General features: G+C 38.9%; 1 protein-coding gene across 2 annotated transcripts in view; it reads right to left on the bottom strand.

The window, feature by feature from the left end:
• Positions 1-26,260, bottom strand: part of SCFD2 (sec1 family domain containing 2) — a 433,063-nt gene that overhangs the window by 226,156 nt on the left and 180,647 nt on the right. The window contains exons 5-6 of one of the 2 annotated variants that reach the window (XM_036106903.2): positions 8,495-8,744; positions 5,804-7,639 (exon numbers count right to left, since the gene is read on the bottom strand). In XM_036106903.2, coding sequence (XP_035962796.1) covers positions 7,518-7,639; positions 8,495-8,744 — 372 coding nt within the window. In that variant the 3' untranslated portion in view covers positions 5,804-7,517. Of the gene's footprint in view, positions 1-5,803; positions 7,640-8,494; positions 8,745-26,260 lie in introns of those variants that run through there. The other variant, XM_078068601.1, reaches the window with a different exon arrangement.

The raw sequence follows: 26,260 nt of genomic DNA on the forward strand, positions 1-26,260 counted from the left end.
TGTTGATGTAAGTAGAGTATTAAAAGTCCTTACTACTGTCTTGCTTACTATTTAGGTCTGTTAATATTTGCTTTATATATTTAAGTGCATCTATATCAGGTGCATATTTACAAATGTTATATCCTCTAGTTGGACTATTTATCATTATGTAAGTCCATCTTTGTGTCTTTAAAGTCTGTTCTAAAGTCTATTTTTTCGATATAAATACAGTTACTCCAGTTTTCTCTTGGTTCCCATTTGCATGGAATATCTTTTTCCATCTCTTCATGTCCAGTCTGTGTGTGTCCTTACATCTAAAGTGAGTCTCTTACAGGCAGCATATAGATGTGTAATTTTTTTTTTAATCCATTCAGTCACTCTATGTCTTTTAACTGGAGAATTTAGTCCATTTACATTTAAAGTACTTATTGATAGGTATTACTTATTGCCATTTTGTTCATTGTTGGTTGGCTATTTTTGTAGCTCCTCTCTGTTCCTTTCATCTTCTCTTGGTGTCTTCCATTGTTCTTTGGTGACTTTCTTTAGAGGTATGTTTATATTCTTTTCACTTCATCTTCTATGTATTTAGTATAGGTTTTGCTTTGCAGTTACCATGAGGCTTACATACAACAACTCATATCTTTAGCAGTCTATTTTAAGTTGATAATAATTTAAGTTCGATCCTATTCTAAACATTTTTACTCTCCCCCCTCCGTTTTATGTTTTTGATGTCACTTTTAACATCTTTTTATCTTGAGTATCCCTTAACTAATCATTATGATCATACTTATTTTTACTATTTTTGTCTTTTAACCTTCATACTAGCTTTATGATATGAGCATATTTAGGATTAAAAATCAGCAACCCCCCCCACAGCTGCACCCTTTTCAACCACATCACCCCATCTCTCCTATTTCATCCATAGCTACATGTTCAAGAAAACTATTCTTATATTCCATGTATGCCACTTTTCCTTTTCATGATTGAGAAATTTATGCCACATGTAATGTGCAATTAATAAGAATCAGCAATAATTAATATCCATCTGTAGCATTAACAATTGTTACTATTGACATCATGTGCAGACACAAAAATTAGTGATATGGACAGTATGTCTTACACATTTGTGCATACATAAATACCAATGCAAAAATATATGTTCCAGTGTCTTAGTTAAGAATGATTATTTTTATGATGTGACATGGAAAAATTAAGTACTTGAAAAAGTAACCTGTAGTGATCCCTTAATATGTTAGCAACATTGCTTAACTAGTTAGCTACCTTAATAGGTAGATCTAAATATCTTTCTACATAGCCTGTGATATATTTTAAATATGAAATAAACATTTTAAACTTCATTTGATATAGCTGTTTTGTAATATGTGCCGTGGTTAACTATTTTAATATGTTGGACAGTAAAACTAAATGTAACAGTTCCAACATTTCTCATGGGAGAGATTTAGGACAGACATATGTTCTTCATCAGAGTTTCCAGCAGAAATCTTAGAAATCAAGAGGAAAAATAGACCTTATTATACCAAACTGTGTAGCAAACCATAATGGAAAGCAACAGTCTTAAAGTTGTTTTTTTGTTTTGTTTTCTTCTGGCAGCCCTGAAACAAAAAAATCTGAAACACTAGAAAGGAAGGTATATTCCTTAATGAAAAGTCCAATATTGGAATGCCACAATAACTGGAAATCCATAAATTAGAACCAAGAAATAAGGTAGAATCCTTTCTAAAATAAATTGTACCCTACTTCCTGAACTCCTCCAGCTGAGTGGGTGGATTCCATAATCATGGTTTTGTACCCTGGCACCTACTGTAATGAGTTGAAGTTTTCATTCAAGTGTGGGTAACATGAAGGCTGGTAATGAGTTTTTAGGATCACTCTTCCAGTTACCACAGCAACAGCCTTGTCATTGCCAAACCAGGAGGGATACTTAAGGTCTAAGGAACAACCTCTCAAGAGAAAGAGTTTTGAAATTTTGAAAACTGATATTCCAATTGGAATAGTGCCCTCAGGAGCAACAATCTGCAGAAATGTACAGTCTGAAATTTGATTAATTACTGAGGCAAACCTGTGAGATGAGGAAAGAATGCAGAGGTGATGAAGTAAAGGAAGCATAAGAGGAGAACTTCTTATTGGCTCCTCATCTTTTACAATTTTCTGTTTGGAAGTACTTCATATTTTACTAAGGAGACTAACTTTCTACAAGGCTGGGAAAAGTACTCGGCCAACTATGAAAAATGCTTTGTTTGAAAGACATATCTCTACTAACATAATAAAACATCTATGCCTTGTGGTAACAGAGATGAAAGTTTTTATAATAAAGTGGCAGACATGAATAGCAATAATAATTTTATATGGTCTATGTTTACCTGAGCTTTTCAAAAGAGGAAAGATGTCATAAATCAGTGCAACTTGATTTTTACTGTTGGCTATAGAATATGGCTTTGTTTCACTATGGATAAGGGCACAAAAATGCTTTCCATTTGGAAAGTAGACCTGAAAGTACCATGTAGGTACCTTCCACAACCCATTGAAAAACAAATTCTCAGCTTCTTCCTCATTCAGAGTTGAAGAGACTCCTCTATTAGGTTTCCTCTAGGGGATGCAAGGGAACTGGTTGAGAGCTCACTAGACTATGTTTATCTTCTCAGTGTCCTCAAGAACAGTGCTTTCCAAACTGGACCTGCCTTTCCTCATTTATTATATGTGATTGATCTTAAAAAGGGCATTGGACAAGTGAGAAGGGATAGAGGAAAAAAAAACTTAGGAAACAAGATCCCTTAAAATGAAACTTTAACAAAGTTGAAGATGATTTAAAAAATCATGGTCCATCATGAAGACAACTTATGCATTTTACCCAAATCAATGTGAAGTTCTAATTATTCCAGTTAGAGGAACAGCAATCTTGCCATTATTTTACACAAAAGTACTGGGAATTACGTGGCAAAGGAAGCACAACTATACATCTAAGTGAGAAAAATACATCTTCACATGAGAAGAACTTATGCAACATTCCTTCCACAAAACTTACTCTTCATATTTCATTAAAAAAATAATAGTCCTGATTTCTTGAGAGATTAGAGTATCAGATTCTTGCTCTCCTGGTAACAATCAGAGGACCTCCAGTTTGACACAGTCCCTGCCGTTCCCTATCACTCTCTCTATTAAGACTGAATATCCTTGGGCGCCTGGGTGGCTCAGTCAGTTAAGCAACTGCCTTCAGCTCAGGTCATGATCCCAGAGTCCTGGGATCGAGCCCTGCATCGGGCTCCCTGCTCTGCAGAGAGCCCGTTTTTCCCTTTCCCTCTGCTGCTCCCCCTGCTTGTGCTCTCTCTCTCTCTGTCAAATAAATAAATAAAATCTTCAAAAAAATAATAATGATAATGATGTAGAGAACACAAACTGACAGCACATGCACCAGGGTCTGCACCAAGCACTTTGACTATTTTATCTCATGAGTTTGTTACTGTCATTACTATCCCCACTTGATTTGTGAGGAAACTGAGCATCATGAAGTTAAGTGACTTACTCAAGATGGCACAATTACTAAGATTCAGAGTCAGAACTAAAACCCAGGCACACAACTCCTAATCCTGTGCTGAGAACCTTTACATTTCACTACCACTGCCCCCCAGGGGTTCTATGCTTCAAGATCTTGGAATAATGTCAGGTATGTAGACATATTCAACAAATATTGATAGGTTGAAAATATTTGTGATGTAAGTCCAGTGATACTAGGCACACAATAGCACATTATTTCAGTATATACTATAAAAGAAATGTCAATATTATAACTGTGGATTAAAGTACCATGGGCATCACTCCACCTCACAGTATATTATCTTCCCTTACAATTTTCCCTATCAGGGAAGCCTAAAATGATAACTGCAGCAAATAGAAGTTTTTTACTTACTGTCCATTCTCACCTTCTTTCTTCTAACAGAACTCTGACTTTGGTCATGACAAATAGATGCCCAGTTAAAAATACTCTAGGAGCCAGAGGTGATCATGAAACCCAGTTCTAGCCAATGATACAAGTAGGACAGGAGAAATGTTATTGTGTTCCTTAATATGAAAAAGGGCAGCCTCTGTTAATATATGCCTCTTACTTTCAACCGTCTTCCTTTATTGCCTGAAGCATGGACATACTAAGTCAAGGAGGAGTGATGACCTCATGACCATGATGACGAAAGAAAGAAAGAAAAGAAAGAAAGAAAGAAAGAAAAGAAAGAAAGAAAGAAAGAAAGAAAGAAAGAAAGAAGCCAGAAAGAACATGAGTTCTGCTGCCTGTCTCTGAACTTCCTGCTGAGAAAATATAAATCCCTATTTGTTAAGCTAATCTGGTAAATTTCCCACTATATATATCCAGGTATAATCCTTATACAATGGTACAATAAGTGATAACCCCAAATTATCAACAGGAAGAAGAGTAAGAGTGTAATAAATATAAATACAGTTTCCATGGTATCATTATGCCTCTATCTTGAACTATAGATTTTTTTTTAGATACTTTGAATCACTCATTCCCTAGCTTTCCACTAAACTCAACAGATCTAGCCCCTATTGACCTTTCCTTTAAAGACAGTATAAAAATCCAGGGACATAAATCAATAAGCAACATAAAAGTTGTTTACCAAAAAGAAATTTTTCCAAAATAGTTTTGGGTGTCAAAAACTGTACGCAAGTTTTGTTTTCCTTTTTTTCTGGTTCCAGAACCTTCTGACCAACATACCCTTTGAGTACTGATTTGCTCCTAATAGGTTACATGTGTGCTGAGCTGTTTCACTTCGGCTCACAGGTTAGTTAGGTAGGGTTTGGACTGGCCAAAGCCCCAGGGCTGATTGCTTCTGACCAAAAAGTTCTGTCCACTTACCTGAGTACACTATGCAAGCATACTTGTTGTCTGTGTGTGTCACAATGTGATTAAGGTTGGGAAGTACTGCCCTACATGACAGCTACAAGCTACCAAAATAACAACAGACATAGGAGATGATTACTTATTTACAGTGTGTATGGACTGGAAATTAGCTCACATATAACATTATTTGTTATATGTTAGCTCCATATAACATCATTTTATTTTTAGTAAAATCACTGAGTGGTCATCAATATAGCACTTACGTTTATTGTCAAGGTTCAAAGATGGAAGATAGGATGACTAACACACACCGCTAGGAAATGACAAAGCCAGGACTTTTGAATCAAGGATTTTTACATCTAAGCTCTATGCTTTATCTGATACACCTCCCTGTATGATGACATTCCAAGTTTACACAGATCTTTAAAATTAGAATTTTGACTTCATTCTCTGAAGAAAGTTCAAATGGTTTTCCTTTGTTTTCTCTTGTGACTGCTAGGGAAACACTAACATACACAGAAACTGATAATCTCTTTGAACTTAGCAAGACTGAGAAAGCACAGTAAATGACATTTTCAGGCCGTACCAATTTACTTTTTACAATTCCTATCCCTGACACTCAGGGAGCCAGCCCTTGTTATTTTGTGTGAGTAGAAAAGAGAGTTTTTGCCTGCCATTCTCCCTAAAAGTAGCTATCAAAAGGAAAATAGTATGCTGCCGTTGACCATGCTTAAGTTTTTGTATGTTTTGCCAATTACAGTTTCTCATTGTGCTTTCCATAAAAGGGAAGAATAGGGAGAAATGAAAGAAAACGCCAAAAGTAAATTACATATTCAACATATAAAAAGGAAATATGAATTTTAAACACAGGGCAATTATTGTCAAGAGATATCACTGAAATAAAAAGAATTTAAGTTTGCCACTCCTATTTTAGAAAGCTAGACAACCAATAGATTTCAATGACTAGAAATAATATTTTAATTTCTTAATAGCAATGCAGAAACAAAGAGAATACATGCATGAAAATAGGAAGGCATGAGGAAACATCTATAAGTAGCTATTACAGACAGTAAAAAGAACAGGCGATATCTACAATATTAACCAAATATTAATTCACTGTTTGTAAAATAAGAACATGATGGAATGGCTGAGCATGCATGGCATAAAACAGTAAGTTTAAGCAAGCCTCAATTACAAAATATAATAAATGCAATGGTTATGGAAGTGAGCTGGTAGCAGGTTTAGAATCTCTTGTTTAAAGACCTGGGCTCCAGACCCAGAACACCTGGGTTCAAATTCTGATCCTTTCACTTTTAGGTGATGATCACATGCTTGAGTTTTCAGTACAGAAAAAGTATTATTTTCTTGATTCTATTAACATTAAGATTAATAAAATTATAATATAAAAAGTGGAGTTTTACTGATTAATTGCTTGCTTTCAATAATAGTTTTAAACCAAATTTCATCAACCCCAAAATGTGCACAGGCCATAAAAGAAATTCTGCCACCTAGTAACAAGTAAGCCAAGACTATAAACTGGAATAACATAAACCCAACACTGTGCACAAGTTCATGGTAAAGCCAGGTTAACCTAGTTCCACAATTGCCCAAGCATTTGGAAGGCAATTTGGAAGATGATTCTATTCTTTCAATATATAATGGAATATCCCACCTTGTTCTACAAGATTGAGTCACTGCTACCCCCACACCATCCTAGTGCTTTTTTCCTGAGATGTAAACAGTTGCCTCAGCAGCTAATTGTAAACATAAACCCTACTTCTCAGAACATTTGAATTTCCAAGATACTTAATAGGGGTATGTCTATGGCCAAGTAAAAGTCTATCTTCAAAAATAAAGTCCTTTTGGTGTCCATAGAGATGGAGTGACGCATATGTATCCCACTAGTAAGTTCACCTATGCCAAATTTAAGTAGTGCATCTTACCCACCCCACTTAAACTGTACATCCAAAGTTTACCGAGGTAGGAATGTATACTTCATATTACAAAATGTCTCTAAAATTTTTAAATATACTAAATTTTCTACAAATTCTTATTTTTAAGCTTCATTTGCTAAACTTACTATTTCTTGATATAAACATGAATGTACAGAAGTGTTTTTAAATGTAAAGTCACATTTAAAAGCAAGAGAATGCAATATCCTAAGCAATCATAAATAGAGAAAGTAATAAAGAGTGAAATGCTGGGTCAATAAACACCTTGAGTGAGTATTAAACGAATACTCTTCCAGCATGACTTCAATTCCCAAAATAATACAGCAACATACTAATGTTACAGAAAAGCCATCCAAAGAACCTCAGCTAAAACAAACCATCTTTGTTGTCTGTTTCTGAAATTATGCATTTTAAGAATAACTCCCAATTAAATTCTCTTGGCATTCAAATTTACTTTGAATCAAATTACTGTTCAGAGCACTGTATAAACCATATTAAACCTTTCTAAGTCAATATTCATTTATAGCCAAACAAACACGTAGTCGCATAGAGAGCCGTAACTTAATGAAATGGGAGCAAATTCCACAAGTTTTCCTTAAGTAGATTTTAAGTTGGCAAAGAGGTTCTATACTAAGCAAGGAAATGTTTCATTTTTGTGGAAACTTCTGTTTCCATCTCGTCAGGGTTTCATTTTCCATAGCCAGACAAAGAAAAGGTCATCCGTGGGCATGAAGACCAGCACCATGCATGGGGCACTTCAGTGGACAGCTACACAGCCTCTTTCGGAGCGGTCTGGACGCTCCCCTCAGTGAGGCGCGACAGGCAACAGGAGGAGGAGCTGGGAAATACATAATGTGCCTCAGTGGAGCCTTCCTGAATGGAGAGGTCTGCACACACCTATACACACACACACACACACACACACTCATGAATGAATGAGAGCTACGTATGTTTTTAGACTATTTAAGTTTTGTGTGTAAGCTTTAACAATTTCCACTCGTAAACAGACCCAGGCTCCATCCATGCTAATGGAAATAAGCTTTGCGCAAAATAGAAATAATACTGAGTTTGATAAGAAAAACACAAATGAATGTCTCTATGAGTTACATCACAGTTCTTACTAAAAGTAAAAATGGTTAGAGTGTATGATATATCTTTCCCGAATCAGCATAGCCTCCTTTACTGAGATATTCGGATATTATCTGGGATACTACCAATTAATTCAGATTCAAAATGAAATATGAGAAGTAAAAAGTATAAAAGTACTCTCAAAAATTGCAATTTTCAATTTTATGACATTGCATAACATTTTAGGGAAACAGTTTTGTGTGTGTGTGTGTTTAAGTTTGAAATGACAATCTCAAAGAAACTATGTCAACAGAAACCCTTTGAATAGGCTGCACATCTTGTTTTTTCTTAAAGATATGACACCCTGTGAAAATTTTGCTATTTTAACAAGGCTCTAGAAATAGGAGCTGTGATGGACAATTAGAAGATAATTTCACTATAGCTGGAAAAAAAATATTTCAATGAAAACCTCTAATCCTAAAGGCTGGCTAGTATTCATCAGGCCTCATAAAATTCCAAACAACTCCAATGAAGGTGGTTTCACCTCTTTCTAAAATGCCTTTATTTTTAAACCCTTTTCTATATCAGTGATGTTTATGTCCTATATTTTTTATTAAACACTCACCTGTGATTTTTTGTAGCAAAGGTGACAATTCAGACTCTTCACAAAAGACCTGAGCCAATGCTTTCTTCACTTTTTCTTCAGCTTCCCCCAGGTTTTTGTCCACTGTGAACTCTCCACTGACAGAATAAATATATATCAGGAGGATCAACAGCTCTTCAGGGCTGTAGTCATCATTGGTCCTCTGGTCCAAAGGCTTAATCATGGGCAGCAGCTGATTTAACACAACAGACATTGTTGACTCCCCAATGCTCTGAAATAAAAGGTGGTAATAAGAAAATAGTCATTCTTATACAAAGACGTAATTAATACACAGTATCAGTCCAAAGATGGCTTGCAAACAAGTTTGTGATGTTCATGACTAGATTGCTTTTTATTTGTCTGTTTCTTGTCCTAGAGAGAATGCTGCAAGAAATTTGGCATTAGATTGATTGGTATGATCTAGTTTATAACATAGCTAGTAAAGTTGCAAGCCCTTTTATATTATCTTACGTATAACTTATACAAGTAAGAGTCCACTAGTTTTATAAGTGTTAAGTACTTCAGATACCAGAAATTTTAAATTAAAAAATATATTTTTAAAGCAATACGATTAAAAATAAAAACATGTCAGCATCTATATATCTAAACGAATGCTGACATTCTTTTAGAGGAATTACCTCGAATTTTACAGTATATTCTTTTTAATATTCTCTATATTGGCAAATACTAGTCAGAATAGATTTTCTTATTCCAAAATCAAAGTTTATTTTTATTTTCATTTATTTTTTAAATTTTTAGAATTCGAATTCCAGTATAGTTAACATACAGTGTTATATTAGTTTCAGGTGTACAATATAGTGATTCAACAATTCTATACAGTACTCAGTGCTCATCATGGTAAATGTACTCTTAATCCCCATCACCTATTTCACCCCCCCACCCCCTCCCCCTCTGGTAACCATCTGTTCTCTATAGTAAAGTGTCTGTTTTTTGGTTTGTCTCCTTTTTTTCTTTGTTCATTTGTTTTGTTTCTTAAATTCCACATATGAGTAAAATCATATGGTATTTGTCTTTCTCTGACTGATTTATTTCACTTACCATTATACTCTCTAGATCCATCCATGTTGTTGCAAAAGGCAAGATTTGATTCTTTTTCATGGCTGAGTAATATTCTCTTGTATATACATACCACTTCTTTTTTTTTTAAGATTTTATTTATTTATTTGAGAGAGTGAGAGAGAGTACAAGAGTGGGGTGAGGGGCAGAGGGAGAAGCAGATTCCCCACTGAGCAGGGAGCCCGATGTGGGGCTTGATCCGGGACTCTGGGATCAGAGCCTAAGGCGGATGTTTAACCCACTGAGCCACCCAGGTGCCCTGACGTACCACTTCTTTATCCATTCATCTATTGATGGACACTTGGGCTGCTCCTACAATTTGGCTATTGTAAATAATGCTGCAATAAACATAAGGGTACATATATCCTTTCAAATTAGTGTTTTTGTATTCTTTGGGTAAATACCCAGTAGTACGATTATTGATCATAGGATTTTTTTTTATAACAAGGAACAGTCATTTTCTGCTAAACCTGGTGAATAGAATAAGGGATCAAACTGGGCAATGTCACTTAGGGTTCAAGGTATCTTTGGGTAAATCTGAAGGTAATCCACTTTATAACTTAAAACATTTTTTTCCTTTTAGCTCTTCCACTAATTTCATGAGTGATATTTAGCAGAGAATTTCAAAATTCCTTGCATGTGATAACAGCATGGAATTTCTGGAGTAACCGCATAACTTCTAAATTGCTATACCATGTTTTGTACAAATTATGAGATTTTTGGTGAATAGATAAATCCCCATTTTAAATAATGTGCTTTATTTCACTTTTAATATAAAATAATCCTATAAAATAAAACTCAACTATTTGAATTTATATTAAAATCAGGGGCCAAATGATCACAACTTGCAACTTCCAGGTCATTCATTCAGAAGGGTTCATTGAGTATCTACTGTGTTCCAGGTATTATACTGGGTCTAGGGATATAGCAGTCAATGAAACAAATCCCTTGCTCTCATAGAGCTTACATTCTAGTTGGGTGAAACAGACAATTAAGAAGCTAAAGAAGTAAAATATATAGTATACTAGATGGTGGTGAGAGCTATGGAGAAGAATAAAGTGGGAAAGAAGGAAGATGGGACATTAGGGTATGTGTACGTTTATGTGTATGAAAATACACTATATTAAAGAGGAAAGGCCAGGTTAAGAAAGGAGTGTTGGAATTAAAAAATAACCTACAGAAATGTTCTCTCTTTGAATGAAGTTGATGGCAAGCAGATGAATGTGATTCTGTATTGGGATAACTACCCCAAAACGAACTTTTCTAGTCAAGTCATTTCCACACCTGGAAAAATTTGGACATATCATCTCAAGGTTAAGATTTACAATTATATTATTTGGTACACGAAAAACAGCTGTTACCATTCATTTCACAATGCACCAAACAAAAACAAAATGATAAGTCTCTGGAATGAATAGGTACAGATGGAAAAGAACAGGATGATTTTAGTGTTACATGGTGACAAGACATGATTTACCCAGTGTAAACACACCCACTTCTCAAAGGAAATGGCTAGAACATTTGAAGGCATCCTAGGACTGTCCTATAACCTCAGGAGTCTCTGGAGACAAGCATTCAAGTATTTTCTGCTTTACAAGCTGCCAAGAGCAATTTGAAATATAGGAGCTGTGTGGCTGGCCTGTTAGAAGTGGGGCTGTGGGGGCTACAGCTTTCATTTTTCCTTTTTACCCTATCCCAACATTTTGGATAACATTAAGCAGATTCCTTCATTGCTTCATTATATCTCATTTCTAAAAAGCAGGTATATGCATCAAGTATCTATCCTATAGGAGCCCTATGGTTCTCTTCCCAGAGCAAAAGGATTTTTTTAAAAGATAGTTATAAAAAGTAAAACAAGGTAGAATAATCATCATAATCATTTGAAAAGGTTCACCCACTAACATCTGGCCATAAGAGCATAATTTTCAAATTGTTGATCTAAGATATATTGCTGGAGAACCAACTACCCCATTAGTAACACTCTAGCAGACGTTTGTTAGCTAGGTAATACCTGTGCACATCAATTTATAAAATTACATTCTAATCTGCTTAAAGCATTCCCAAAAGCTAATTATTGAGTTGAATACAAAGTGAAGAATACTGATCAGTCTTAAAGAGCCATGAGATATGGTGGAAATAAAAAGACTCCATTTCAAACACCCAGATTCCAAACCTGACTGTACCACTAAGCAGCTCCTTAACCTCGTAGGATCCCAATAGACTTCTCAGGATCTTTTCATCTCTAAAATGACATGATCCAACTAAAAGATGGCTCAGTTCTTAAGCCATATATATGCCAACATCTCCATTTTAACTTTCTTCTCTCTCTTTTTTTAAACATTACCATTGGTGATAGTAGGCTGTGAATCACATTTCATTGCTGGCTACACAGAAAAATATAAATGCTCAAAAGAAAAGCTTTACTGCAGAAACAAATGTAGATACAGAACTATCATAGGTACATGTGTGACAAGGGCTGATATACATACATCTATTTCCTAGTTCTGCCACCGAGAGAATCTAGAAGTAAGACACCTCAGTAGCAATGAGCACACCCAGTGGCCAGATCTTGGTATGTAATATCATTCTCAAATAAAAGGAATCAGGGATCCTCAGAGAAATGGCTGATTCAAGGGATGGGGCAGGGGAAAATACAAGAAGAACTTGGAAGATCTTGTTGTGCCAGAAAGTAAGGAAGTCCTTAAAAAAACAAAGGGATGGGGCATGTCAAAAGGACACAAGAGACAACTGGAAGGCCTCCCAGTGGCCAAAGCTGAAGCAATTTGGGTAAGAAAATAAAGTAGTAATGGATTATAACCCCAAGTACAAAAAAATGTGCTTCACTCCATACTGATCTAAATAAGTGATTGCATAAATAAATATAAATAAATATAAATAAATAAATGTAGGAGAAGAGATAAATGTTCCTTACAGAAGAATTTCAAATAACTTATGTAGACACTGCCCCCTCCAGGGGTTAGAGCTTAATCCCCCCACCTCTTGAGTGTGGGCTGCACATAATGACTTGCTTCTAAAAAATTGTGTATGGAAAGAGGAGGAGGAGAACTTTATCTTAGAAGATCAAGGTTAACATCACCAGTGATAAGGCAAATGATATCATGTGTCCCTAATATGATGTGATGAGAATGGCACTTCACTTTTGCGGTATTTTTCTCCCAAACCCATAACTGCACAACAAAAACAACAACAGATAAATCCTAATTAAGGAACATTCTACAAAATGCCTAACTAGTATTCCTCAAAACTGTCAAGTCATGAAAAACAAGGAAAGACTAAAAAACTATCACACACCAGATGAGACTAATGACAAAATGTGATGGGATCCTAGATGGGATCTGGAAACAGAGAAAGAGCATGGGGGGCAGGGTGGGGGAGACTAGTAAAATCAGACTAAAGTCTGGAGTTTATAGTCAATAGTAATGTACCAATACTGGCTTCTTAGTTTTGACAAATACACTACAGTACTGTAAGATTTTCACAATGAGGTGAGGGATATACAGAACTCTCTATACTATCTTGACAACTTTTCTATACATCTAAAATAATCTACAATAAAACATTTTTTTGGCAAGGGGAGGAGAGATGAGGGGAAGAGAGGGAGAGGGAAGTTGAGGGAAGGGAAGATAATAAGAGACAAATCCAGGTACTTTTGGATCTCCTTCTGTCAGACTGAAAATTCCAGGAAAGACAATTTCAGCTGAGTATAAGAACTCCTCAAACAGGGATGCCTGGGTGGCTCAGTTGGTTAAGCGACTGCCTTCGGCTCAGGTCATGATCCTGTAGTCCCGGGATCGAGTCCCACATCGGGCTCCCTGCTCAGCAGGGAGTCTGCTTCTCCCTCTGACCTTCCCCCCTCTCATGCTCTCTCTGTCTCATTCTCTCTCTCAAATAAATAAAATCTTAAAAAAAAAAAAAAAGAACTCCTCAAACAGAGAAACTAAAGTAAGGGACTGACTCAGGAAGCAATGAACCTCCCATCAATGGCAAAGGGAGGCAGGGAGATCGTCTGGCATGGATGAAAGAGAGGGAATCCTAAACACACTGGCTTGGAAGGCCAATTAGACCCTCCTAGGACTATCCATAAAAGCATGACTCCAGATTGGATGTATATCAATTTTTCCATACTCTCTTCTCTTAGAATGAAACCTCAACAAGAAAAAGGAAAAGATCAGTGAGACCCTAGATTGAAACCTTTTTAAAGCTGAAAGAAAGAATCGGAGGAGGATTGATAATGAGGTTACGGGAGTAAAATTATATGCCTGAGAAACAGCCGTAGCACTTACGAGCTGTGTGACCTTGGGCAACTTAAATTAACTTCTCCAAGTCTCAGTTTCCTCACCTGGAGAATGGACAAACTACCACAAATGTCTGAAAATTAAGCAGCCCCTCAGACACCCCTTTTCATATTGGGACAATTACTTAAACTACTTTGTGGTTTAAAATACAGTAATCTCCACAATGGGGCAGTCTTTATAAGGACCCAAACATCAAAGGACAACCTCTCTTCTGAGGGTTGATTTTGGGGAAAATGCTTGACCTTACATTTGAGGCCAGACAATAATAGCTTTCGCTTCATAAGGTTGTTCTCCAGATCTAATAACAGAAGTAAATCACAAAGCGCAGTGCCTGGCACATAGCCTCTGATCACTATGAAATGCCTACCACTACTATCACTTACTACCCCATGCTTGCTTGCCTGGTAGGAGTGACCAAGAGGACTGGCAGGAATGAAAAACCTTCTAGGAATAAGAAGTTCATGGTCTCAGGAGGGAGGAGCAGCCTGCCAGTATTGGATGTGACACCACATCTGGGAACTTAACTGCAAAGTTAGTCAAAGGTTAAAGGCAATATAAACATTATTAAACACTGCCATTAAAAAAGCACACACAGAGCAAACCACAACCAAAGCAAAAAAATGGCTTCTTTATAAAGTACCAGGGATTAAATTTCTCATTCATTTTGGTATAAATGGGCCAACTAGTAGGAGGTGGAAGACTAGAGCTGTGTCTAGAGTGACGGAACCTTTTTTTTTTTTTAATTCTGCAGTCTGGAGCTCCTGTTATTTTTGAATGAGTCCCCAGTAACTCCATACAAAAGGCTCTCTGTAAAATGCATGTTGTCTTTAGAAAAGCCATTTTGGGGGTAGAGGGGCTGAATTAAAACACCTCTGCGAAGTCAGAGGCAGGCCCCGTGCTGGCTACGTCCGCAGGCCTGAGGAGCGAACAGGCCATATTCCTCCTGGCTGCCGAGCAGGCCGGGCTGGCTCCACACCTGCTCCTCTGGGGTGCGGCCTGCAGACCCTCCAAGAAACTCAAAGCCACTCTCACGGGCTGCTGGAGAACCCATCTCCGCAGCTCCTCCAAGGTCCAGCTCAGTCACAGGGTGTGGGCTCATGGGATGCTGCCCGTGAGGGCCTGAGGGAGTGCCTAAGGCCCTTCTGCCCCCAAACATCACTTGCCACCCTTGCATTGATACCTGTCACAGGCTTTAGATTCCTATGATTAAAGCCACTCTGCTTCTTTGGGGGATGGCCTTCTGTATATGGAACTTGGTGTATAGGAGGATAATTCACTGATGCACTCATGAATCTTCAACAAATGTTTATTGTGTACATACGAAGTGCCAGTCACTGTGCTATACTCTGGGCATACAAAGAACAAGGCAAGACACAAGATTCCAGGAGCTTACAGGTGAGTGGAGGTAGGAGTAAACAGTAGAGGAGATGCAGTAAGTAAGAGCTTTAGTGGAAGTTTTCATCCACTTTGGAGATACAGCAGAGGAGCACCAAGTCCTGGGAGGGATGGTACCTCAACTGAGTCTTACCCAATCGACTGCCATCTCAGGGAGGAGCACAGCTCTGAGAAATGAGCAATGGGCTAAGATCCTTCCTTCATTTCCTCAGCAAATATTTAACACCCACTTACTAAGAGTGTGTGGTAGGTAGAGTTATGACCCCTGAAAAAGGGCCACACTCTAACCCCAGAATATGTCACTGCCAACGTGATTAAGGTTACAGATCTTGCGATGGAGACTAGCCTGCATGATCTGGGTGGGCCCAGTCTACTCACGTGAGTCCCTAAAGCAGAGAACCTTTCCTGGCTATGGTCAGAGAGAGATGCAAGGCTGCCAGTCTCGAAGGGAGAGGAAGGGGGCCACAAGCTAAGGAATGCAGAGGCCTCTAGACTGGAAAAGATGAGGAGATGGATGCTCCCCCAGAGCCTCCAAAAAGGAATGCAGTGCTGCCAACACCTTGATTTTTTAAAAAGATTTTATTTATTTATTTGAGACAGAGAAAGAGAGCGAGCCAGCACATGAGTTAGGGGGAGGGGCAGGGGAGAGGGAGAAGCAGACTCCCCACTGAGCAGGGAGCCTGATGCGTGTCTCGATCCCAGGACCCTGAGATCATGACCTGAGCCGAAGACAGATGCTTAACCAATGGAGCCACCCAGCTGCCCTGCCAACACCTCAATTTTTGTCTGGTGAGACCAGTGTTGGACTTCTGACCTACAGAGTTGTAAGATAGTAAATCTATGTTTGTTAAGCCTCTAGGTTTGTTTTGATTTGCTACAACAGCAATAGGAAACTAATACAAGTGGTTTTGGGAGGTAGGGCATGACAAGCTCTCCCTCAGGGCCCAGAGCCGAGACAAAGAACCTGGTACAAGGTTAGGCTCTCTCAATACTTGCTCATGACTTATTAAACAAACAATGCAAACACGAATAGGTACCTCGGTGGTACTCAGTCCCTCTGTCCCGCTAGGGTGCTAGGGAGCGCCTTCAGGGGTGTCACATAAAGGGAAAGCACAGAGACACACCAAATCTAAATTTGCTACTTAACAATTTTTTCTAGAACTAGTGAGTCCCAAACCATGCAATCTCATATAAGCTAATATTCATCGAGCTCAGAATAATCATGTAAGACAGTGGTTTTGAAAATGTGGTCTCTAGACCCAAGATCCCAGTGAGCTTTTCAGAATGTCAAAACTGTTTTTATCAGGATACTAGGACATTCTTTGCCTTTTTCACTACATTGACATTTGCACTAGTAATGCAAAAATAATGGTGGGTAAAGTTGCTGGTATCTTAATGGAACGAGTAGAATGGTTCCAAACTATGCTAACGGTCACTGTATTCTTTACCACTATACTATGTATTCACAGTTGGAATTTTTAAAAAGCCAGTTTCACTTAAGAATGCCATTGATGAAGCAGTACAAATTATTAATCTTACAAAACCTCAACCCTTAAATAAGTGTCTCTTTAATATTTTGTGTAACAAAGTAGGAGCTATGCATAAAGCATTTCTCCTGTATGCTAAAGCACAATGGTTATCTCAAGGAAAAACATCTATGCAATTATTTGGGTTATGAACGGAACTAATTATTTCTGTCACGTAAAACCACTGTTACTTGAAAGAATGACAGAGAAATTATGATTATTAAGACTCAGGTATTTGGCAAACATTTTCTCAAAAATGAACAAAGTAATCTCGTTCCTTTAAGAAAAACAATTGACATATTTATTGCCAATGATAAAATTCTGACTCTTAACCAAAAATTCAAATTTTGGAAAACTTGTTTCTGCCACTGGCAGATTCTCTGTACTTACACATTTTTTCTGACGAGATCAATGGCGACATTAAAACTGTGATTTTCAATTGCATAATGAATTATGTCAACATTTGGAAGATCTGCATAACTCAGTACACCAATATTTGGAAATGACCAATGTATGATGTAAGAAAATCAGGAATAAACAAAAGATCTATCCAAATACAAGGTAGGCCAGTGGATTTTAATGTAAAAGAGTATGAAAAGCTCACTGATATGATTTCAGATTCCACACTACAATTTACCCTTAAGAAATCACTGCTTGTAGAGTCTAGGTATGTATCAAAAAAGAGTATCTAAAAAGGCTATCAAAAATATTCCTTCCTTTTCTAACTATGTATTTGCATGAGACTGGATTTTCTTTATAAACTTCAACCAAAACAACATACGGCAGCATATTGAAGGAGGAGGAAAATATGAGAATCTAGCTGTTTTCTACTCAGTGAGATGTTAAAGAGATTTGCGAAAATACAAACCAATGTCATTCCTACTTACTGCTTTTTGTTTTGGAAGTATAGTTATTTTTCATAAAAATATTTATGTTAGCATGTAACAGGTTTGTTATTTTTAAAGGAATCAGAAATAAAATTTTCTGTTTTAATTTCTAATACAGTAAATTACCAATTTAAGGATATCTATCATATCCTAAAAAGAAAGCTCATTATTTTCTACTCTCTTTTTCCCCTTCTTATGGCTAAAATGCAGAGAAAGTAGTGGCAAGACTGCTTTAACTACATTGAGAGGAAAACAGAGCAACATGCTTCTTTAAATCAGGGCTTCTCAAAATGTACTGTGCCTGTGGATTACCTGTTGAATGCAGATGCTGATTCATTAGGTTTGGGATAGGGCCTGGAGGTTCTGCACTTCGTACAAGTTTCAGGTGATACCAATGCTGCTGGTCAGTGGAGCACGTTTGAGTGGCATCTGGACAGGACCACCCAACAATTTCTATACAGCTGTGTGTATGGGAAATGAAATATCCTCTTTGGGGGCGCCTGGGTGGCTCAGTCGTGAAGCGTCTGCCTTCAGCTCAGGTCATGATCCCAGGGTCCTGGGGTCGAGCCCCGCATCGGGCTCCCTGCTCCGCGGGAAGCCTGCTTCTCCCTCTCCCACTCGCCCTGCTTGTGTTCCCTCTCTCGCTGTGTCTCTCTCTGTTAAATAAATAAATAAAATCTTAAAAAAAAAAAAAGAAATATCCTCTTTGGGTCACTGTATTTGTGGATTCCTTTGGTATCTCACCTTAATCTGGATACTAACTAATATAACTCATACACCTGTATCTCCAGTCAAATCTCTCTCCTTTGTTCCCTACCCACAGATTCAACTGTCTATTGGACTTCTCCACTTATATATCTCATCTGCAGATTTTTTAAAGATTTATTTATTTTAGAAAGAGGGAGCACAAGTGGGAGGGACAGAGGGAATGAGGAGAGAGTCTTCGGCAGACTTTCCCCACTGAGCATGGAACCTGACACAGGGCTCAATCTCACGACCCTGAGATCATGACCTGAGCTGAAACCAAGAGTCAGATGGATAACTGACTGCACCACCCAGATGCCCCTCATCTGCAAATTTAACTCAACATATCTAAAACTGAAATGAAGTTTTTTACTGCCAAATCTGCTCTCTATTCTGTGTACCCTACCCTGTTTTGTGGTACCACTATTCTTCCATCTGACCAAGATGGGATCCTGGGCTCTACTGCAGCTCTCTCTTGTCCCTGCCACATCAAATCAGCCCCCAAGTCCTCATGACTTTATATCTCCATCTGCTCTTCTCTATTCCTTTCTCGATGCCCTAAATTGTAACTATCATTATCTCTCACCATGATTTATCTCATTTTAAACCCCAAATTTAATCTAAAATTACTTTATGGTTTCTACTGCCTTCAAGATAAAGCCTTTAATATGACATGTGCAGTTTTGTTTTGTTTTGACCTTCATAGCTCACATAACTGTTCAGCCTCATCCATCATGAATCCTTTCCTTATAGGTGATATTTCAGCTTTGCTGAACTACTTGCATTTGCCTCTGTGCTTCTCTCTCTGCCTAGAATGTTCTTTTCCCTCTTCTCCACCTGGTTTCATGATTCAACTCAAGCGTTATCTCCTCAGAGCTTCCCTAGATGTGTCAAATGTGCCTACTTTGTGATCCTGGAGAAGCCTCTGTTTCCCTCTACCATGGCTCTATCGCCCTGAATTGAATTATTCATGTCTAGCTTCCCCTCTTTTTTTTTTTTTTAAGATTTTATTTATTTATTTGACAGAGAGAGACAGTGAGAGAGAGAGAGAGAACACAAGCAGGGTAAGCGGGAGAGGGAGAAGACATGGGGCTTGATCCCAGGACCCTGGGATTATGACCTGAGCCGGAGGCAGAAGCTTAATGACTGAGCCACCCAGGCACCCCCTAGCTCCCTTCGAAGACTGAAAAATCCTTGGTGACAAGAATCACGTCTTATTCCTAAAGCTGTCTCCAGTACCTAATTCATCTGCTGACACCAGAATAAGAGAAATGAACACTTACAAAGATATAATTATAGATTATCTCATTTAATCTTCCTGATTACCCTGTACACAGGTATTATTATTTCAGAGGCAGAAATTGAGGATGAGAAAGGTTACTTGTCAAGGACAGCAGCTAGTGAGTGGTGGAACTAGGATCCAATTCAGGACTACCTTTCTCCAGAACCTGTATCTGGCTACTATGCATTTCTTCTCCAGTGATTCCTGGTCAGAGGGAATCCAGAGTTTATGGGGAAAGGAAATCCAGACCCTTGAGACAGAGTAAAATACCAGGATTCTGACTAAGAACAAATCATCAAGGGAACCCAGCAGATGAGATAAATCACAGGTGATCTACTGACTTGCAACTCCTTAGAATCCCCCAAAAAGGTACACAACAGGCTCTAGAACCTCATTCGAGGTTAAACACCTCTGGTAGGGGGATATGTCGTACCAGCCACAAATATTAAGGCAGAATTTCCCATCAAGGGTGTCACTGTGCCATGTTTACTTCCCATTCCAAGCCCTAGTGACAGCTGGCTGGGACCTAGGGCAGCCAGACCACTAAGCAAGTGGCCTCCAGTTCTGTGTAGCTGTTAGCCCAGTGTATCCTTCACAAACAGCATAGCTTTCTATGTGTATCTGCAACTATGTGAAGAAAAGGATAGGATGCACTGAAGAGATATTCACAAAAAGGAATCAGATGCTGAAGGTATCAAAGATGGCAGAAATGGTCTCCAGGAGCAGTTGATTTAAAGACAGTAGATTGGGACTGCAGCATGGGCTGCAGATGAGAAGCAGCAGAAAGAGAGTGGTGGATTAATGATGTAGAAGTTGTATGGACAGGCTCAGTTCTCTTTGCGAGAGAAATGGGAAGGTGGTAAGATGGGCAGAGAAGAATGCAAATGATTCAGGGCCACATGGCCCAATGTTAGAAGTTTTGCTTTCCTTCCCAGATGAAAGGGATTTGGGGCAAAGGAAATCAGATATTGTTGTAAAAGGCTATCACTCAGGGTGTGGTGAAGAGAATGGACTATGGAGGGGCAAGGGTAGAAGCAGGGATATAGTTGGGAAGCAACCCAACTCAGTTCGCTCAGTAACCCAAGCGAAACTAGGGGGCTTGGTCCGCAGTAGGCACATTGCAGGTAGTGTGAATTGGCTGAATTTGGAAATATTCTGAAGCTAAAGTCAGCACAATGTGCTGATGGACTAGATACAGAAGTGTGAGAGAAGAGACGAATCTAGAATTTTTTCAAAGTTTTTGGAAGGAGGTTCACAGAAAAGGAGGTGATTCAACAGAGACGACAGAGAGGGCAGAATTTGGAGGAAAATGTGAGAAGGGGACAGATGTAAGAATTTCAGAAAGCAGGATGTCTAAGTTCCCGACAGTGAGAAAGGGGACCAGAATGAAGGGAAGGATTCTGGAGTGAGCAAAATAATGGCATGAGTGATACACAAGAAAGTTAGAGGAACGTATTGGGAAGGCTTAATAGAAAGAATAAGCAGTGTAAAGTAGCCCAGAGAGTCTAACCTCAAAGTATGAATCTGTTTCCCCAAATTTATCCCTGTAAGGGGCACCTGAAAGTAGCTGGCATTCTGTGTCTGTGGGGCAAGTGATTCCTTGGCACTGAAAAATGGTGAAGTCCTCAGTGGCAGTGAAAACAGATTCTACAAATGTTCTCACCCACTAAAAATGCCATTAGAGAAAAATGATGGTATCGTCACACAATGGAATACTACATAGCAACTATAAAGAATGATCCATACTCCCATAAAACAACAATATGGTTTTTGATGTAGTGTTCCATGATTCATTGTTTGCATATAACACCCAGTGCTCCATTCAATACATGTCCTCTTTAATACCCATCACCAGGCTAACCCATCCTCCCACCCCCCTCCCCTCTAGAACCCTCAGTTTGTTTTTCAGAGTCCATCGTCTCTCATGGTTCGTCTCTCCCTCCAATTTCCCCCCCTTCATTCTTCTCTTCCTGCTATCTTTTTTTTTTTAAACATATAATGTATTATTTGTTTCAGAGGTACAGATCTGTGATTCAACAGTCTTGCACAATTCACAGTGCTCACCATAGCACATACCCTCCCCAATGTCTATCACCCAGCCACCCCATCCCTCCCACTCCCCACCACTCCAGCAACCCTCAGTTTGTTTCCTGAGATTAAGAATTCCTCATATCAGTGAGGTCATATGATACATGTCTTTCTCTGATTGACTTATTTCCCTCAGCATAATACCCTCCAGTTCTGCTTCAGATTCTCACTCCCTCTCCTGCCCACTGACTCTCTCTCTCTCTCTCAAATAAATAAATAAAATCTTAAAAACAACAACAACAACAATATGGTTGAATCCCACAAATACAATGCTGAATGAAAGAGGCCATAGAAAAAGAACATATTATATGATCCCATTTATGTAAAATACAAAAACCAGGGAAAACTAATCTATGTTTTTAGAAGTCCCTATCCATTGGAAGGAGGGAGTAACTGGGGGCAGGGCAGCAAAAGTGGGGCTTCCATGGTGGCTGGTAATATTCTGTTTCTTGATCTGGGTGCTGATTACACAGATGTCTTCAGTTAGTAAAAATTCATCAAGCTGGACTTTTCTATATTATATTTTACTGCAATAAAATCTTTTTAAAATGCCATTACACTGGGCTACATTTCCTGTGTCCTGGGAAGAACAGAGCTATCTACTTGGAGTTCTTATTACAGATTAGCATTTATCCAGAGAAAGAGCAGGAACGTACAGGAAGCTTAGAGGAGTTATCAAATCATCTAATTCAGTTACACTTAACTTCGCCTAGAAGGAAAAGCTAAGGCCTTGATTTCAGAGGAAGACAAAAAGAACAACTTTCAATAGCTGTTCAGTTTAAAACACACATATGTTTTAGGAGGGACAGAAACTTTTTTTGTAATGTTTTCCCCCCCCATCTCCTGGGAAATGATGTTACACTGTGCTTCAAACAGAACTGCCAAGTTTAAGAGGCTGTTTTTTGTAAACAGGCCAGCTGGGCCGTAAGTTGCATGAAACGAGGGACAAACTACTTCTTCAGAAAGCAGAGCAGAACACCACAGGGAGTTGGGAACTGTGCATCCAACAAAATCTCCAGCCATTTGTCTTTATCGGGCCACCTTTAATGATTTAAGAGCTCTCCTTGCCATGTTATCATCAATCAATTACAATGATTGAGCAGCCCCTAAAAACTGGAGTTTTTAAAATGCAACTATCCGTGGCCTAAATTTCCTGCTGGCTCTGTTGGCCCCAGGTTAGGCCAGTTTGTCTATCATCAAGGGAGCCAATCAAAATAATAAAAACAGGTCAACGCTGGGCTTGTCTGAAGCTTGTATAAAAATATTCACGTTCTTCCAATCAGCACCAACTCAACGTGTCCAGTCTTTGCTTGAGCTCTCAGTAAATCCTGCCTCTAATGACAAAATATTCTATAGAAGGTGTATATTATCTAAGAACCCATCTTTTCCCCCCCCTTTTCTTCCTTGCTTGCTTGCTTGCTTTTCAACTCGGCTAAGCAACAATTTTGCAACTCTTAGCAGACAACTGAAATGATGTCATTTTGCTGACTCCAGCAAAGGAGTAACATTTTGGCAAATTAGGGGATATATGAGAAGATGAAAATATAAATTTTAGCTATCTTAATGGAGAAAAGTGATACTGCACCTCCAAGCCTGTGATAGAATTTGACTTTCAGGATCCACAGAGCCAAGCAAAGACTACTGAATGGGGAGGAGGAAGAGAAAGGTGGTGAAGGCACCAGTAAAAGGGGTCAGCTTAAAGGTTGTCTGTGAAAACCAGAACAGTTATCTTAAGTACTGTTTCAAAATATTTCATATCACTTGATAGAAAGTAAGAAAAAGAAGGGCGCTGTGCTGTCGAAGGCTTCAAGCTCCCTTATGAGAGTGACCAGCAACGTGGAAATTCTATTCAGTTACAAAGCAGCAATGCTTACATCCGTGACCTGACTGCAGAAACACGCAAGCTCAGTGGATCTGGGACAAGGCCAGAGCCTCCTCTCCTCGAAGCATCCCAGCCAGAATCTCAGTAGGCTGGACCATCTTATTCAGAAGCAATTCTGGAACACTCTCTGCTCTGGAGGGGAAGTTTGGACAAACTCCAAAGACGGCCTAATGCCAGAGTAGGGACCCAAAGGCACCATCATGAAGGCAGCAAATTTGACTTTAGTGGTCTCTCCTTTCTCTGACTTTGTCCCTCCCTTGCCCCCAATGAATTGGAAATTCATTGAACTCACTGGCCTCCTGCCAGCACCCGTCAATGAGGTACTCCTCCTCTACGAAATGAATGACTGAATGGCCAAACTCTTCCAAGAGAATTCCATAAGAGACTCTTAATCTCAGGAAACAAACTGAGGGTTGCTGGAGTGGAGGGGGGTGGGAGGGATGGGGTGGCTGGGTGATGGACATTGGGGAGGGTATGTACTATAGTGAGCGCTGTGAATTGTGTAAGACTGATGAATCACAGACCCATACCTCTGAAACAAATAATACATTATATGTTAACAAAAAAATTAAAAAAATAAATAAATAAAAGAGAAGAGAGAATCCAAGAGGAAGTGAGATGACTCTATAATGGTTAAATTTTGGGTTCAGTGGTAGGCAGAAATTTGTCCTAGAAAGCCTTTCTGGAGCTCCTCCAATCCCATTTTACAGAAATTAACTGAAAGATACTATTTTTTCTTCCTCTTTTGAAAACACAGTAGTATAGTTCAGAAAGTAAACATCTCATTTCCTTAAAGGAACAAGATAACAGGGTGTAATTTTAGCCTCACCTTACCCCTTAACTGTAATGAGGCATTTGACATTTCCGGGCCTCAAGTTCTTAATAAAAAGGAAGATAATACCACATACCTCACCTCAAATTTTCAGCTCATACCTCAGACTTTCATGGAATATAAATGAGATGATCACTTTATAAACAATAGTCTATATTTGCTCTACTACTATATTTATTACTATTTTATTACCTTCTCCAAAACTATGCTTCTATTTAGAAAAAGGCCTAGTATACCAGATATATTTATATACCTCCAAAGATTTAGCTGCCCACTGAGAGTTGGCCACATACTTAATGGAGGGTCTAGGCCACTGCTGGACTGCCTCATCCCCACGCTGTCAACTCTTCCAGACTTCCCTGGGGACAACACTGACATGGCTTCATCATACCTACCACAGTGGAAGCCACACCAACAACATGCCTAGGTCCAACCAACTAGTCTCATGGAGGCTCTGGCTTTTCTCATGTTCACCTAGAGGACCCTGAGAACACCACCTGAAAGTAAGGGTAGTATAACCCCTTATAAAAAACTTTAATGCCAATGAAAGGCAGGGCGACTTGTAAGAAGACAGGTAAATTCTTAGCCCAGCTTCTCCCCTAGGAAAAATTCCAGGTTGCAATAATGTTACATAAAGTCTTTTCAGAGTTATCTCCCATGAGTGAGCCAACCACCTGGGTTTCTTAAGAGGCAACGGCCAGTTCAGTAATGTGTTCCCTTGTATTTGCTTTACTTCCTTCCTTGACTCATTTTCCCTTTCCCTCACTCCCGTTGCTCTCAGATTCCACCTCCTTCCCCTTTAAAGGAATTATCATGTCAATTTTGTCTCAAACTCTGTTTCCTAGGAAAAGAAGACAAAGGTTATTAGAGAGGCCACAAAGGGTTAGGCAAGGAGAAGGGTTTTGGTATCACTCAGCTGTTTGAGAGTGTATGTGTTGTTACTACAAGTATACCCTTGTAAAATTTGGGGGAAAGTCCTGAAGAAAGGGGAAATCTCTGCCTGTGCTTATGTAATCCACAAAAAACAAACACTAAGCAAGTGATGGAAAAAAGAATCTAATCATTACGCTAAGGCTGATGGAGTTTTAGTCCCAGTGATCTATGGAGCACAATGACGTCCACGTGCCTTGCACTGACCTGCACAGCCCTACATGATCACCAGCCTCCTCTCTGATTTTATCAAGCAGTCTTCCTCTCCTAACCCACCCCCACTCTTCCCTCCCTTCCTTCAGTTCTCTCCACCTACACTGATCACCATTCAGCATGTCAATTACTCTGTGCCATGCGGTATGGGGGCGGGGGTAGGGGCTTTGCACTTGCCGTTAATCCCTGTGCTCCAAATGCTCTTTTTGGGGTCTTTTCATGGTGGAAATTCATTGAACTGATGTCACATCATTCAGATTTCAGCTTAGCTGTCCACTTCTCAGAACTTACTTTGCTGTCTGAAGTGGCATCTTTCTGTCCCATTTTTAGTACGAGTCACTCTTTAAGCCATTATGTTATATTCACATGCCTTTATCACTAGCTAAAATTTTCTTAATTTTTTGCTGCCAAAGGTGGTCAATAAGCTTGTTAGGTAAATGAATAAACTCCTATACTTGGACCTTTCAAGCGTCAGATCTGTCTGTGAACACTCTGAGTGGAAGAATTAGTGTTGGACAAGTGCTGTGAAGTACTTGTTACTCAAGGAAATGACAGTGATTCTACTAGACGTGCACT

This window comes from Halichoerus grypus, chromosome 3 (genome assembly GCF_964656455.1).
Source record: "Halichoerus grypus chromosome 3, mHalGry1.hap1.1, whole genome shotgun sequence".
NCBI lineage: Eukaryota > Metazoa > Chordata > Mammalia > Carnivora > Phocidae > Halichoerus > Halichoerus grypus.